Here is a 13,644-nt window from a genome sequence, read left to right as displayed (position 1 = left end):
CACATCGCTCTGTCCTATTGTCCTTCTGTTGCGACTCCACACATCCTGTCCATTATCAGCTCTGTGCAGGCCATTGGCTACTACTACTTTTCAAAGTATGACGGCGTCGGCCATTGAGCGTTGGTGACTGGCTGACAGGGTGGCTCACGAGAACATGGAGGGCGGCGAAGAACCACCGGTTCAGCAGGATGACGGCAGCCCCATCGTCTTCCTGCCTTATAAATACCATCTCGTATCTTGACACCGATTTTTCAACAGTATACATATCGTATCTGGCTCACTTTCCTGTCATAATGGCATCATCTGTCAAGGGAAAGACCGCGATCGTGACCGGCGCAGGATCTGGTGGGCTCCAATTTTATCTTTTCTTTCCGTTTCTTTTTCTAAGTAAAGACAAGGATTGACGAAAGCAGGAATTAACCTCTGTTTCGCACAGGCTCTCCTCGAGAACGGATGTAATGTAGTCATCGCAGATCTTGCGTTGCGCCCCGAGGCCCAGGCCGTGTACGACACATTCACCACGTCGCCCAAAGCAGTCTTCGTGAAGACCGATGTCGCCGACTGGAGCCAACTTGAACAGCTTTTTACCATTGCCGAGAAAGAATTTGGAGAGGTCGGCATCGTCTGCCCTGGGGCTGGTATTTTTGAACCGGTAGGTGAAAGGTTACTCTAGTGAGCTCCGTCGCATGCCAGGACGCGGGTGGTTGTTAAAATTTCACTCGGTTGACGTGCGAAGAACCATTCGGCCTTCTGGTTCCCACCGGGAAGCGCACCGAGCACCGACACGACGGCCAGCAGCCGATATGCCACGCTGGACATCAATCTGGTTCACCCGATCCGCATGAGCCAGATGGCGATCACACACTTCCTGAAACACCGGCGACCGGAGGATAAAGAGCAGAAGAAGAAGCACATCCTGCTGGTGTCAAGTATTGCAGGCCACATGCCCTTGTTTGTTGGGCCACTGTACTCGATCACGAAGCACGGCATCAGCGCCCTTGTGCAGAGTCTCGCCCCGCTAGACCACAGTCTTGGGATCCGGGTTGTCGGGATCGCGCCGGGGATTACCCGCACGCCCATCTGGCTGGAACACCCGGACAAGATGGCGTTGTTGGACGAGCAGGTGGACGAGTGGGTGCTGCCCGAGGACGTGGCGACGATGATGCTCGCCCTGGTGTCTCAGGAGAAGGTGGGCGAGGCCGTCGGCGAGACGGACCAGGAGAAGCTGACCATCCCTGTTGCCGGGGGGACCATCCTGGAAGTGTCCAAGACGGTGCGTGCAGTTTCGGTGTTCAACGATCCTGGACCGATAGGGAGGGCAGGCAACACCGTTACGAATTTTAATGATGTTCAAGACATGATCTTGCAGATGCTGGGAACCAGTTAGTACCAAGTAGGTAATCTATCCTTCTAGTTACAGCGGCAATCTAGACCCTATGTCCCCCTTAGGTACCAACTCTCTGATGGAGTACCGAGTAACTATGTGCCCAAGGTTAACTTAAGGGTAAACGCTGAGCTCCCCACTTGGGAAACGGGCCATCCAAAAGAGGAAAGAGCATAGCATCCGGGACGACATTGATCCGCTCCCGCAGAAAACCCAGCCTGTCACAAGATCTAAGGTAGAGTGGAAGACTGGAAGTTCCAAGGGTTTCTTCCTTTTCCACGGTTCCGTTCCTTCCATTTTCTACCCATGTGATCGACAGGGCGGCATCCGATTGGTTGCTGCTTATCCGTCGGGATGTCCGTATCCGGCAAGGTAAAAACATGGACAAAAAAGATGGAAGAACCATCAAAATTCGCTATCGATTGTGGGAAAAATATATCAATCAAGGTATCAAATTGTAAAAAAAAAAATCTCAATTGTAATCGACTCAAACTTTTATCGCTAGGGTATCATGTCTATCTATGTATAAAATCTATCTCAATCCGTTTGTGTGCCTTTTTCTGCGGCAGTTCCTCCCGTCCTGACGAGTGGGCGCGGACTGTGTCCGAGGGTTTGGTTCGGATTACCGCGTGGTGCACTCCAGGAGTCTGTGTGTCGGGGGTACGATGACTAGTGTACCAACTAGTATTGTCGTAGTGGATGTTGGAAAAGAAGAGAGTGGTAAAAAAGAAAAGAAAGAAAAAAAACCAAGGCGCCGATCAACAGGTGACGACACGCGAGCGCGACCAGAGGGGATTGGTGTTGGTGCTGCTGCGACGGGAGAAGAGGCTCTCGACGTACTGCCTGCCTCGGTCGAGCAGACTGGTCTTTTCGCCCTCGACGGAAATCACGGGGGGAGGAGAAGGAGAACGTTTGGTGGGAGAAGAGGAGCGGCGGCGGTGAAGCCTGTGCGCACGTTTCTCCCTGTCGATCTCGTCGGCGTCGTCGTCACCGTCGCCCATGGCCATGGAGCGGAGGTGGTGCATGATGTCCTGCTGGACCATCTGCATGGACTTTTCGTGGATAGAGGCATGGCCGAGACAGCGGCGCAGGTTGGGCTCGCGAGCGGAGCTTTCGTGGTCGAGCTTCTCGCTCGACAGCACCGTCAGACGCAGGTGCAGCGAGGTCTTGTTGGCGAGCGTGGAGGGTCGTTGGGGGCGTGGAGTAGAGACGAAAGACACCGAGTAGGACATTTCACAGGCGGTGATTTGTGCAGTATAGTATAGAAGAGTAGTTTGATTAGTTGAAGTAGGAATTGACCTGGGTGCTGGAAACCAGCGAGATAACCCGAGGAGGTGAGAGCTGCTGTCCAGCAATTCAAGACTCACCACAGCTTCCTCCGCGCTCAACCACTATATACCGTCCGATGGAGACCTGTCTGTGACTCTGTGGCCCAGGGGGGCGTCATGGGATACACAAAACCCGTGTAGCTCCTTCGTTCTAGAACCGAATCCTGGTTGACATGCTCCTCCTGGGTGGATCGGGGGTGGAGCTGCTGGGCGGTTCCAGGCGAGAATTTGCGTGATAAGCGTGGGCAGGATCATACGGCGAGACGAACCGATAATAATAGCTGATAGACTAATAGTTAGTTTGGGCTGATGGATTTGTGGCCAGAACTCAAGTTTGGTACCTAAGACCCTGACTCAGAGGAGGTTGAAGCTGCAGAGAAAATCTAGATTTTACCCCTCCATGCAATAATCCCTGCAGTTCCTGCACTAACAAGGTGAACATTCATCACTCATTACGAAATAGTATCTTATTCTTTTCTTTTCTCTTTCATACTCTCTTTCTCTTTTTCTTTCTCTTCCCAGATATCCTTTATTTTTTTTTGAATATTATTATGGTGGCTATTTATAGCTTCAGCATTGCGAATCCCCTCCATTAGACTTTATTTACAACAAGTTTCATATATTTATAAGCTCAGGTCGGCTATTATACACAGTTAAATGGCTAAATACGTTATAATTATGTGGCATCTGTCCACGCCACTGTCGAAATACGTATCCTGCAAGGATGAATAGATTTACTCCATAATAATGAACTTATGAAATTCTCCGAAAAATAAATAAAGGCAATAATCAGCGAGTCGCCGAGTGGCCCGAGTCGGAAGAGCATCACGTGTGGATGGAAATGGCGGTAAACAACCTCCTCCTCGTTGTCTCTCACTCTCTCTTCCACACAGATCAACAGTCCTTCCCAGTTCCCAGGTACGTCTCCTTCCACCCTCCAGACTGCATGGCCTCACGCTAGATCCATTAAATATGCAAAACGTTGCGTCGCACCCCCCACCGTGCATTATCTCGCGCCACATCAACGGCCGGCTTCCTGGACCAGCTCGTCGAACGACTCTCACCCGGTCGGAATCGGCAATCCACATTGAACCAGTCCTCAATCGTGCATAAACAGGTTACGGCGTACGGAGTATAGTCACTAGTCAGCCATCCGGGCTCATCGATCAACCTAATGGATCCTCCGAGGTTCCCGCGGTAATGTCTTCTTGGCGGATATCAATTCCGGGAAACTCATCTGTTATCGGTCTTGCCGGGTATGAGACTTGCCCCCATAACTTTCCATTTCTTCTTTATGACCCGAATGACGCTCAGATTGTCTTCTGACGATCTGGCGGGATATTCATCGATCCTCTGACGCAATAGCCCAGCTCACAACTGAGGTGAAGGTGGAGCGTCTGCATCTCCACTCGGCGATTCTATACGAAGTTCCACGGGGCTTCTTTGCCAACCTCCGCCGACGGTGCCGTGTGGAGAAGGTACGGTAGACTAGAATCCGCATTACCGTACCAGAATCTGTAAGACGACCTTGGCAAGGGTTCTAATTCCTAGAGAGGAGACGGTCATACGGCCTCAGATCTCACTCTCTTGTGTCTTTGACTGTACTGTCTTTTGAGGATGTAAACTGAACTAACCATTCCTATCTAGTTTCTGGCCTAGACTGTCTAGAGTCTGGCATAGGTTCCCACCTAGACAGAACGTGAACAGTTGACATGATTCACCCGAGATTAAGGAACATCCACCGAGGATCCTGTGCATGACTAAACTGTTTTCAGTCGAGATGAAATACGTGTAGTCATGACAGAATCGAGATAGCAGTAAGCGGTAGTGAGGGTCTGAAGCCAACAGAACCGATACTAAAGATGTTCATTGAGTCAGCATATTAGTAAAGTGTGTTAGGAGGTAAGTAGAGTGGTATAAATATATAGACTATTATCATTAGTATGGTTGATAAATACAAGTCATAGCAGTCATGCATGGCTAACCATACTACCTTACGGAGTACTCCGTAAATAACTAGTAATTAACAATTCTGCATCATTGACTCAATAGACTATAGCAAGTTATCAGTCATGCTGACTATCAGAATTCATAAGAGCTACAACTACCGAGACATGATCGGCACTGATCGATCGATCGATCGATCTACGCCCTGAAAGGCAATGAGCTGCACTACACACTTATGTAGTACTTGATACAACCACTTTTACTTGCTACGGAGTACTCCGTACTAGAATTACTATTCAGTAGATCAATAGCTCATAAGTTAAATGAGATAAGACGAATAGATTGAGGAACGAATGGAAGATAGGAAAGAGATATTTCAGCGACCATGGCGAGAGATCTCTGCGAGCCAAACGATCTTTGCTTAGTCGTAGTCGATGACGGCCGTGAGACGGACGGCAGTGGAGGAGCAAGAGCCACCGATGCCATCGACGTCCTCCTCGTCCTCGAGGTAGGCGTTGGTGACGGAGTCGGCGTCGGTGGTGATGATGGAGCAGGTGCTGGTGGAGGCACCGGCCTCACAGATCTTCATACCCTGGACGGTCTGGTCGGCGGCCTGGGCCTGGATGGCGGAAACATCCCAGCCGGACCAGCCGTCGTTCTCGGTGTCGCCGAAGTCGAACTCACCCCAGGTGCAGGAGTAACCGCCGTAGTCGTCGGTGGGGAGGGAGGAGCCCTCCGCGGCACCCCAGCCGCCCTGCGAGTCGGCCATGAAAGCGACGTACTTGGTCTCGCCGGCGGCGAGGGTGAAGTTGAGGGCCGAGTAGCCGTACCAGCCGTCCATGGCGCCGTCAGGGCCGTACTTGTTCCAGAACGAGACGAACCAGTCTTCGGTGTTCTGGCCCGTGAACCGCACCACGTACTGGTACTCGTAGGCCACGTCGGCGCTCACCTCGATGATGTTGCTGCCCCACGGGTCGCCCACGTTACCGATGTACGTGTCACCGGATCCGCTCGACGAGGTGCTTTCACCGAACCCGGCGGTCGAGAAGGAGCCGCTGGCGGGCGTCGCGGTCCAGGCGGTCGAACCGGTCGCGGTCGCGGTTGCCGCCGCAGAGGAGCTGTAGGCGGTCGTCTCGGCCTCAGCAGAGGACGAAGAGGAAGACGAAGAGGAAGAAGAAGAAGAAGAAGTCGAGACTTCCTCAACAGAAGAAGTGCTCGTCGCAAAGGTGGTCTGAGCAGCGGTGGTCGAAGTGGAAGACGAGTCGTCAACCTCGACGGTGACAGCCACGGCCTCCTGGACGGCGGAGGTCTCAGTCGTGACCGCACCGGCAGTCTCGGTGACGGTGATGTGGACGGTGGTGAGGTCGACGACGGTGTTGACGACGGTCACGACGTTGTCCTCGGAGTCACCACGGGCGACGTGGTTGTGACGGTGGGCATGGCCGGCTTTGGCCGAGACCAGGCTGCTGCCGAGGCCAGCGGCCAGCAGCAAAGAGTTGCTAAGATGCATTGAGAGAGAGAGAGAGTTGAAAATAATACTTCTGATGTATTTGTTCAAGATTGTTGTTTGAATGAGCGTCTGGGGTCAGAAAGGAAAGACTGAAGGAACAAATCAAGAGCCCACGGGAACCACTTTGGCAGCGAAGCCACTGCTCATAATAATAAAGCAACTAACAATGATAGGGCCCTAAAAGGGGGGAGGGGGCAACGCCATCGACTCTTATAATTATTTTAGCCTCCTCCGTCGTGCGAGAAGAGACTGTTCGCCAGTCGAGACAAATCGCTGGGGGTGGAGTCGTTCGCCTAAGTGCGCCATAAACCAGGGTCGAGATGACGACGCCTGCGAAAGGCGACAGCGCATTCGCTGTTGGCCGCGACGAGTCTAATAATATTCAGTAAAAATAATCTTGGAATAGGGCTGTGACCAGTCAACCAAAGAGAAAGAAAGAGAGAGAGAAAGCGGTTATTTCGTACCTTGCGGTCGCTAAGTGAAACAAAGAATCGTACTCATACCTCTCCCAAGGCCTGACTTGACATTCATCATTCATCTCCTTTGACCTTTATTATTTTTTCCACAAAGACGACTATTATTATTCGGCTGTACCTGACTTTCTGCCAGGCACACAAGTCAGATTGGCTCTTGGGCCAATCCACCCCCTGCCGTGGCCAACGCGTTCCACGTTTCAGCGACTCCTGCCAGGCCCCGGCGTGGCGCCAGTGGCCACGTAGGAAGCATTATTATTCTTATGCAAAGGCCATAAGCTCATCAGTCTCCATCTGACAGCCTGTGCGAGGTCTAGATTCTGAAAGTGGTGCCGGATCCGTATGCGCAGTCCAACGATCGTGGCTCAATAAGTCGGTCAGTCAACTCCGTAGAGAATATGCAATCATCGCTTGAATAGTTACTACTTGAATACTACATATTAGTTCACTAACCAATTCTTGAATAGACTTCGTAGGAGTTCAGGGGTCACAGAATAATGCCGGCCTATAATACGAGTATTACTCCGTACTAACTCACTAACAACAATAGTCAATGGTGCCGAGGGCTGCCACACACAACTGCCATCTTGGCAACCTCTAGAAGAAAAAAATTAGAAAATAAGAAAATAATTTCTAAGATCGTCAATAAACGTACTCAATCGGAGTCAATCATACTCAAGTCTTTGCGTGCGCCGATGACGAAAAGTCTTCCCTTGGCGGGGCGGTGTTTTGCTGACGCGGCTCTCGGCCTGAGAGGTCTGGACGCTGTGGATGCAGTGGATGGCGCCAGGAACGCCTCTGGGGGGGAGAAGGAGGCATGAATAATTCATCATTAAGAGGACCAATGGCGAAACAAATATGAAAGATGTCTTGCAAGTTGTTTAATAGACGGACGGGTGCTTCCATGGGCTGGACCATGAGATGTTCGATTCCATGGGTCGACCTGTCAGTAATTACATGGCACTTCTCCGTAAGGTTGTCAGAGTGTTTAATATTATTCAAAAGGTATGCATTGATTGGCGATGTGACCCTGTCTGTGCTTGTAGACTGTGTTTCCAGTCGTCAGCTGTTGACAGTGTAAATTAAGCAATTTCCTTCAGAAGAACTGGTCGATTCTGCGTTGTCGCTTATCAAAAGCCGCGCTGCCGATTCCGCCTCGCGTCCGATGCAGATCTGCCAGATGAGCTTTGCTGTCCATCTCTACGACGTCCATCGTCCAGTGCGTGAGGACCCGGCTGGTGGTTTGTGTTTGCCCTGGCGACTGTCGAATCTTGACCTCCAGAAAGCCAGTATTCGACCAGACCGGCTTAAAGGGGTCGTCAAGGCGGGGTACGTGTACCGCGTCCGGCTCGAACAGAGCGACGAGACATGCCCACAAGACACGCAGGATGACACCGTGAGCCACCACAGCCACGACGTCTGTCTCATGCTGCCCGTCGAACAGTAACAGTGGTAGGAGACGGTCGGCGAGAAACGCGTTTGCACGGCGGTTCATCGCCGCGTCTGACTCTGGCAGTTGTTCATCCGCCGATGGATCGGATTTGCTTTCTGATGTAGCGGCCCATGGTGTATCTTCCAACGCGCCAAAGTCTCGTTCCCGCAGGTCTGCCGTCAACACGGGGGACGGTGGGCTTGATCCTGATGGACCCCTACAGGCACCCTCGGCGGTGAGTCTGGCTCGTGTCAGATCCGATGAGAAGACGTGAGTGAAGTAGATGCCGTGCGAGTCGAAGTGTTCGCCTAGCCGTTTGATCTGCTCGACGCCGTGGTTCGTCAGGGGCGTGTCGGTTGAACCAGCCCTGGGGGAAGTTTAATGTTAGCTTGGTCGGAAGCAAACAGGAGAGAGGGGGGGGAGAGAAAGAGAGGGGAGTGATCAAAGTACAAAACTCTAGTCACAATAGCGACTGTCTCGCCGTGTCGGATGAGAAACAGCCTCATTCTAGCTGGTTAGTCCTGGGTGCATTCTGCATTCCATGACGAGGCTGTATTCTCTATGGAGCCTGAGGCAGAGATTCTGTCACGTGAAGGTCACATGAAGACTTACTCCATAGCCGGTTAGCGTGTCGTTTCGTTTCTGTTGAGCAGTCTCGACGAGTATGTACGGAGTAGTACGGAATACCTTAGTTAATAGGTACCTTATACGGAGTACTCGGAGTAACTTCCAATAGTACTTATGTATTGGTTACTGGTACTACCTAGGTAATAACTACCTGCAGGTACCTGAGTACCTGTATAAGTACTTGTTCATCGATCTACTAATGCGATGAGAACTACGCACCTAGACACTTGCACAGATTGGCTCTTTATCGTTCTCCTAGCATCTTCGTATACTAAGTGCCGATACGGAGACTACCCAAGGTAAATGATAACTTAGGTACCTAGACTATGTAGTATACTCCGTACTCTGTACGGACACTCCGTCCGATGTAGGAACTGCTTTTACCCCGCCTACTTTAAATCGGTTAGCGTCTCCCCTGCGGTCACCAACAAGGCAATCCCGTCCGATCACGCCAGCCGGATCGGATTTACACGGCTCTGGTCTTTGCCGCAGCCAACCAGCAGCAGCGACTCTGTCCAATCGGACTGGATCGGCCGGAGATAAGTGTCCCAGACGGGCAGGCCGTCAAAAAGCCGAGTCCGATCAGATAATAACAGGCCGAGTTGTTGTAAGCGGGGAGTTTCTCGTTATTATTATTAGACTCCTGATCCCTTCTTCTTCTCTTCTTCTTCTCTTCTTCCCCTGGTTAATGCCTCTGTCTGTCAAATCTCTTCTCCTGATTCCCCTTACGTACCTGATCTATCTGTACTTTTCCCTCGAACACAAACACGACAACGAAGTCATGGCCAGCTCACTCAAGAACGTCATTGTTGTCGGAGGCTCTTTTGTCGGACGAGTGAGTAGTTGATTTGATTCCTCTATTTGACAATAATTAACTGAGGAGTAGACCACCGCACAGGAAATCGCCCGGGTGATTCCCACGACGCACAGAGTATGTTGAACGATAAGTGTTGAAGAGAATCGCGGACTAAGTAATAAAACAGGTCCTCCTGATTGAACCGCACACACACTTCCACCATCTTTTTACTTTTGTAAGAATCAGAATCCAAGATGAATAAATAGGATACTAATATGCTGTGAAGCCCCGATTTGCCATCGTTCCCGGCCACGAACACAAAGCGTTCATCCCCTACTCGGGCCTCTTCGCGGCCGTGCCCAACCCGACCGCTCACTCCGTGGTGACTGCACGCGTCGTCTCCGTGCACGAGAACAAGACGCTCACGCTCGACCGGGAATGGCAGGGATCCCGCCAGATCTCGTTTGAATACCTGGCTCTCGCCACGGGGACGCGTCTGGCCGAGCCCGCGGGCATGAAGGACGACGACAAGGCCTCCTCGGTGGCGTACCTGCAGCGGCACCAGGCGGACATCAAGAACGCGAAATCGATTCTCATTGCTGGCGGTGGTGCCGTCGGCGTGCAGATGGCCACCGATCTGGCTGAATACTACCCCGACAAGGAGATTACGGTCGTCCAGTCGCGGCCGCATCTCATGCCGCAGTTCCACAAGCAGTTCCACGAATTTGTCTCCAAGCGATTCCAGGATTTAGGAGTGAAGTATGTTTAAGCTTACTTTTTTTCAATGTCGTTATGTGTCGTTGTGCTAATATGTTTAGGCTTGTTACTGGCGCCCGACTGGTCGTCCCCCCCGAGGGATTCCCCAAGTCAGGCCCCTTCGACGTGCAGCTCACCAACGGAACCAGCGTGTCCACCGACTTTGTCGTCCTGGCCACCGGCCAAACCCCCAACACGGGTCTCATCCAGAGTCTGCCCGGCGGCGCCGAGCTGATCAACCCTGCCAACGGGTTCATCCGCATCAAGCCCACCCTGCAGGTCGCCGATGACCGGTACCCCGAGATCTTTGCCGTGGGAGACGTCGCAGACACGGGAGCCCGTAAGGCGGCGCGCCCGGGTGCTGGTCAGGCCGCCGTCGTGGCTCGCAACATCCAGGCCCTTATCGAGGGACGTGCTGCCGACGCCGAGACCGAGAAGCCTGGTGCGGCTGGAATTCACATCACTTTGGGATTGGTAAGCCCTCTTATTTTGTTCTGGGTTTTATTCTTGTGTTTGTTTTCTAACGTAGTAGAAATACAACATTGTCTTCCGCAACCCCGACCCTGCTGCCGGACAGACTGAGCCGATGATCCGTGAGAGACATGAGTGAGTATTTCAATATTGTTTTCCCATTCAATTCTAGAAATTCTCTAACATCGTCTAGTGGCAGCCTTGATATGAACGTGGAGGGAATGTGGGATCGGATGAACGTCAAGCCAGACGAGGAGGCGAAATACCATTTATAGACGATTGTAATATAGCGTGAACTACATTTACTACATAGACTAGTCATTTAGGTAATGAACCAGACCTATTCTCATAGCAATAGTGAATATTCAATTTCTGCGTATTATCTTATTACTGCTGGAGATACCGCGAGTAATGAAGCAAGTTGATTGATGAAACACCAAGGAATTATCTAGAATCATAAGAAATTACTTAATGAAGAATCTAGGATATATCGAATACATAGGAACCAGACATTTCTGCTTCAATAGGATTCTAGCTCTTAATTGTTTACTCCTACTAAGTACATGTCATCCCTAATATAACGGTTCAAATGCAAATATCCAAAGATTGTGGTTATACTACATATAAATACAAAGTAGACTCGGATCAGGCAGCTTCTTCATGCTCAGATGTGGACTCCTTTTCCTCCGCTTGTACTGGTCTATCGTGTGCATATCCACTGTTCAATTAGTATCAAGACAAGTATGAAGACAGACAAAACTATTCACTTACAAAATAACATCAATCTGGTCAATGGTCAAGCCCTTGGTCTCTGGTAGCCAGAAATACGTCCAGATGGTGGCCAGAAACATCCACGTCGCGAAGAAGAACCAGGTGCCGTATCCACAGGATGCGAAGATATACGGCAGCGCCTTGGTGATGGTGAATTGCATGACCCTGTCAATCAGTACTTGGCCGTAGATAAATATTCAAATGAATAGAAGACAATAAAACCTACCATTGAACCAGAGCAGCGAATGTCCCTGATAAATTCCTCAACGCACCAGGGAAGATCTCAGCAGAGACAATCCACGGGATACCATTGAGACCGAACGACCAGCTAAACTATTAGTAATTGTCTGTGATGAAGGGCAGATAGGCTTACAAAATAGCGTAGATCATAATCATGGCAGTCGCCGCTTTCCCCCCCGCCGCCGTGGAAGGAGAAAGAGAATCGCCAGCGTCAATGACGGTGGCAGGATGTCCTACTTTGACGTATGCGCCGACATACCACAGACACAGCGAGCAGACGAGTGACGAGACGAGAACGGGGTTTCGACGACCGACGACGTCGATGAGAAAGACGTAATAGATGATACTTGCGACGGCTGATCGATTAGTATGCATTTAGAAGAGTATATCGAGTATAAACGTACCCTTGACAGTCCCGTAGATGCCTGTATAGAGATTGACATTGGAGATGCCCAATGACTTGAACAAAGTGGGCGAGTAATAGTTGATGGCGGCCGCACCAGACATGTTATTCAGTGTGAACGCACACACAACGAGAACAATACGATTGCGCATGCCCGGGCGCGAGAACTCATGAATCGCGCCACGCATGTACGCCCACCATCCCCTGGAGCCATACGCGTCCGCAATGGCAGCCTCCTCGTCGAGCCGGGACTGGATCATGTTCAGCTCCTGCTGCATGTAGGGATGGTCGACCGGTAGACGACGCAGATCCTGAAGCACACGACAGGCGTCCTTCTGACGGTCCTTACGCATGAGCCAGAGCGGAGATTCGTGCAGCCAGAATCCCCCCAGAAACAAGAGTCCACCGGGAATAAGCTGCACGGCCATCGGGATGCGCCAGCTGGCGTCGACTTCGGAGGAGATGTTCTGCGTGATGCCGTAGTTGATCCAGAATCCCACCAGGGAGCCGATCTGGTACGTCACTTCGAAGAGACCGGTCAAGATGCCGCGGATGGAGGGGATCGACAGTTCGGCGATGTAGCTGGGGACGGTGGCGGTGATGGCACCGCAGCCCAGGCCACTGAGGACTCTTCCTGCGTCTAACCACGGATCCTTTTAGCTATACATCTTTCTATCGTTACTCGGGTTTCTGTACTCACATATCATCGATAACTGGTTGGTGGCTACCGTCATGAGAAGGGCGCCAATCAGGAAAACACCCACGTTGATCTGCAACGCCCACTTGCGGCCGACTTTCTCAGTGACTGGTGGTTTGGTTAGAAGAGTTCACTTTTATGTTCAAGGGAGAGAGAGGGTTACTAAAAAAACAGAACAGGGCGCCGAAAAATGCACCCGCCTGGAAGGCAGAGGTGATGTTACTCGAGATACTCGATGCCGTGGCCGTCGTGATGCCAAAGTCGCGTTCGAAACTCGCCCGGTCGATTGTCGTGCCCAAAAAGGCGGAATCATAGCCGAATCTGACAATTAGATACTGCATACTAGACCATATGAAAAATTCTTACAGTAATGATCCGGTAGCAATCACCGCCGCCTCGGTGTACAGCCGCCAATTGTAGACCTCTGGCGGGGTAGGCCGGTCCTCGACTGCACGGAAGCCGCCCATGACGATGAATAGGTGAAAGATGAGATGAGAGATGGAAAAACTATGACTCAAGAGTCAATTCCGATCCAGGATCGACTATCCGTACCTCTTATATCCGGGGAACACGGGGTACGGAGCATGCTGGGGCCCCGGGAAATGCGTTTTTCCCGTTTTCTAGCCGAGCCGACGCGAGCCGACGCGAGTGGTTGTACGACTGTACTTATACATCAGTATGGTCACTCCTGATGATTATCATCAAATGGAGGGCCATATAGAATATATTCTATGTTGATCATATTGTAGTAATCCTTGTAAGAATACTGTAGGTTGAAGGATACTTCGAGGATTCTACTTGGATCGGCC

The 13,644-nt window shown here is 51.2% G+C and overlaps 6 protein-coding genes across 6 annotated transcripts; 2 read left to right on the top strand and 4 right to left on the bottom strand.

Annotated features, from left to right (window-relative positions):
* The first annotated feature begins 269 nt into the window (after window positions 1–269).
* On the top strand, window positions 270–1,495 carry ASPZODRAFT_136400 (hypothetical protein). The gene is made up of 3 exons (XM_022724057.1): window positions 270–345; window positions 414–652; window positions 737–1,495. The coding sequence occupies exons 1-3, from the start codon at window positions 294–296 to the stop codon at window positions 1,385–1,387; spliced, it is 942 nt and encodes a 313-aa protein (XP_022577711.1). The 5' UTR covers window positions 270–293; the 3' UTR covers window positions 1,388–1,495.
* A 393-nt stretch (window positions 1,496–1,888) lies between these two features.
* ASPZODRAFT_136396 (hypothetical protein) lies at window positions 1,889–3,073 on the bottom strand. Its single transcript, XM_022724056.1, has 2 exons — window positions 3,054–3,073; window positions 1,889–2,993 (listed from the first exon to the last, which is right to left on the bottom strand). The coding sequence occupies exon 2, from the start codon at window positions 2,614–2,616 to the stop codon at window positions 2,143–2,145; it is 474 nt and encodes a 157-aa protein (XP_022577710.1). The 5' UTR covers window positions 2,617–2,993; window positions 3,054–3,073; the 3' UTR covers window positions 1,889–2,142.
* Window positions 3,074–4,934: 1,861 nt separating this feature from the next.
* Window positions 4,935–6,651, bottom strand: ASPZODRAFT_1171832 (hypothetical protein). Its single transcript, XM_022721165.1, has 2 exons — window positions 6,634–6,651; window positions 4,935–6,541 (listed from the first exon to the last, which is right to left on the bottom strand). Exon 2 carries the CDS (start codon window positions 6,167–6,169, stop codon window positions 5,081–5,083), a length of 1,089 nt encoding a protein of 362 aa, XP_022577709.1. The 5' UTR covers window positions 6,170–6,541; window positions 6,634–6,651; the 3' UTR covers window positions 4,935–5,080.
* A 680-nt stretch (window positions 6,652–7,331) lies between these two features.
* Window positions 7,332–8,600, bottom strand: ASPZODRAFT_136392 (hypothetical protein). Its single transcript, XM_022724055.1, has 2 exons — window positions 8,525–8,600; window positions 7,332–8,441 (listed from the first exon to the last, which is right to left on the bottom strand). Exons 1-2 carry the CDS (start codon window positions 8,578–8,580, stop codon window positions 7,739–7,741), a joined length of 759 nt encoding a protein of 252 aa, XP_022577708.1. The 5' UTR covers window positions 8,581–8,600; the 3' UTR covers window positions 7,332–7,738.
* Window positions 8,601–9,482: 882 nt separating this feature from the next.
* On the top strand, window positions 9,483–10,999 carry ASPZODRAFT_103576 (hypothetical protein; the record flags this gene model as incomplete). The annotated part of the gene is made up of 7 exons (XM_022720839.1): window positions 9,483–9,536; window positions 9,588–9,632; window positions 9,685–9,732; window positions 9,784–10,256; window positions 10,316–10,751; window positions 10,786–10,859; window positions 10,918–10,999. 7 exons carry the CDS (start codon window positions 9,483–9,485, stop codon window positions 10,997–10,999), a joined length of 1,212 nt encoding a protein of 403 aa, XP_022577707.1.
* A 370-nt stretch (window positions 11,000–11,369) lies between these two features.
* ASPZODRAFT_146216 (hypothetical protein) lies at window positions 11,370–13,302 on the bottom strand (the record flags this gene model as incomplete). Its single annotated transcript, XM_022725157.1, has 8 exons — window positions 11,370–11,442; window positions 11,496–11,660; window positions 11,722–11,823; window positions 11,869–12,091; window positions 12,140–12,778; window positions 12,839–12,943; window positions 13,032–13,156; window positions 13,202–13,302. 8 exons carry the CDS (start codon window positions 13,300–13,302, stop codon window positions 11,370–11,372), a joined length of 1,533 nt encoding a protein of 510 aa, XP_022577706.1.
* Window positions 13,303–13,644: the final 342 nt, after the last annotated feature.

The sequence above is a fragment of the Penicilliopsis zonata genome (assembly GCF_001890105.1).
Source record: "Penicilliopsis zonata CBS 506.65 unplaced genomic scaffold ASPZOscaffold_20, whole genome shotgun sequence".
Classification (NCBI taxonomy): Eukaryota; Fungi; Ascomycota; class Eurotiomycetes; order Eurotiales; family Aspergillaceae; genus Penicilliopsis; species Penicilliopsis zonata.
Note: the sequence above shows the minus strand (reverse complement) of the source record. Positions and strands in the feature narration are given on the sequence as shown.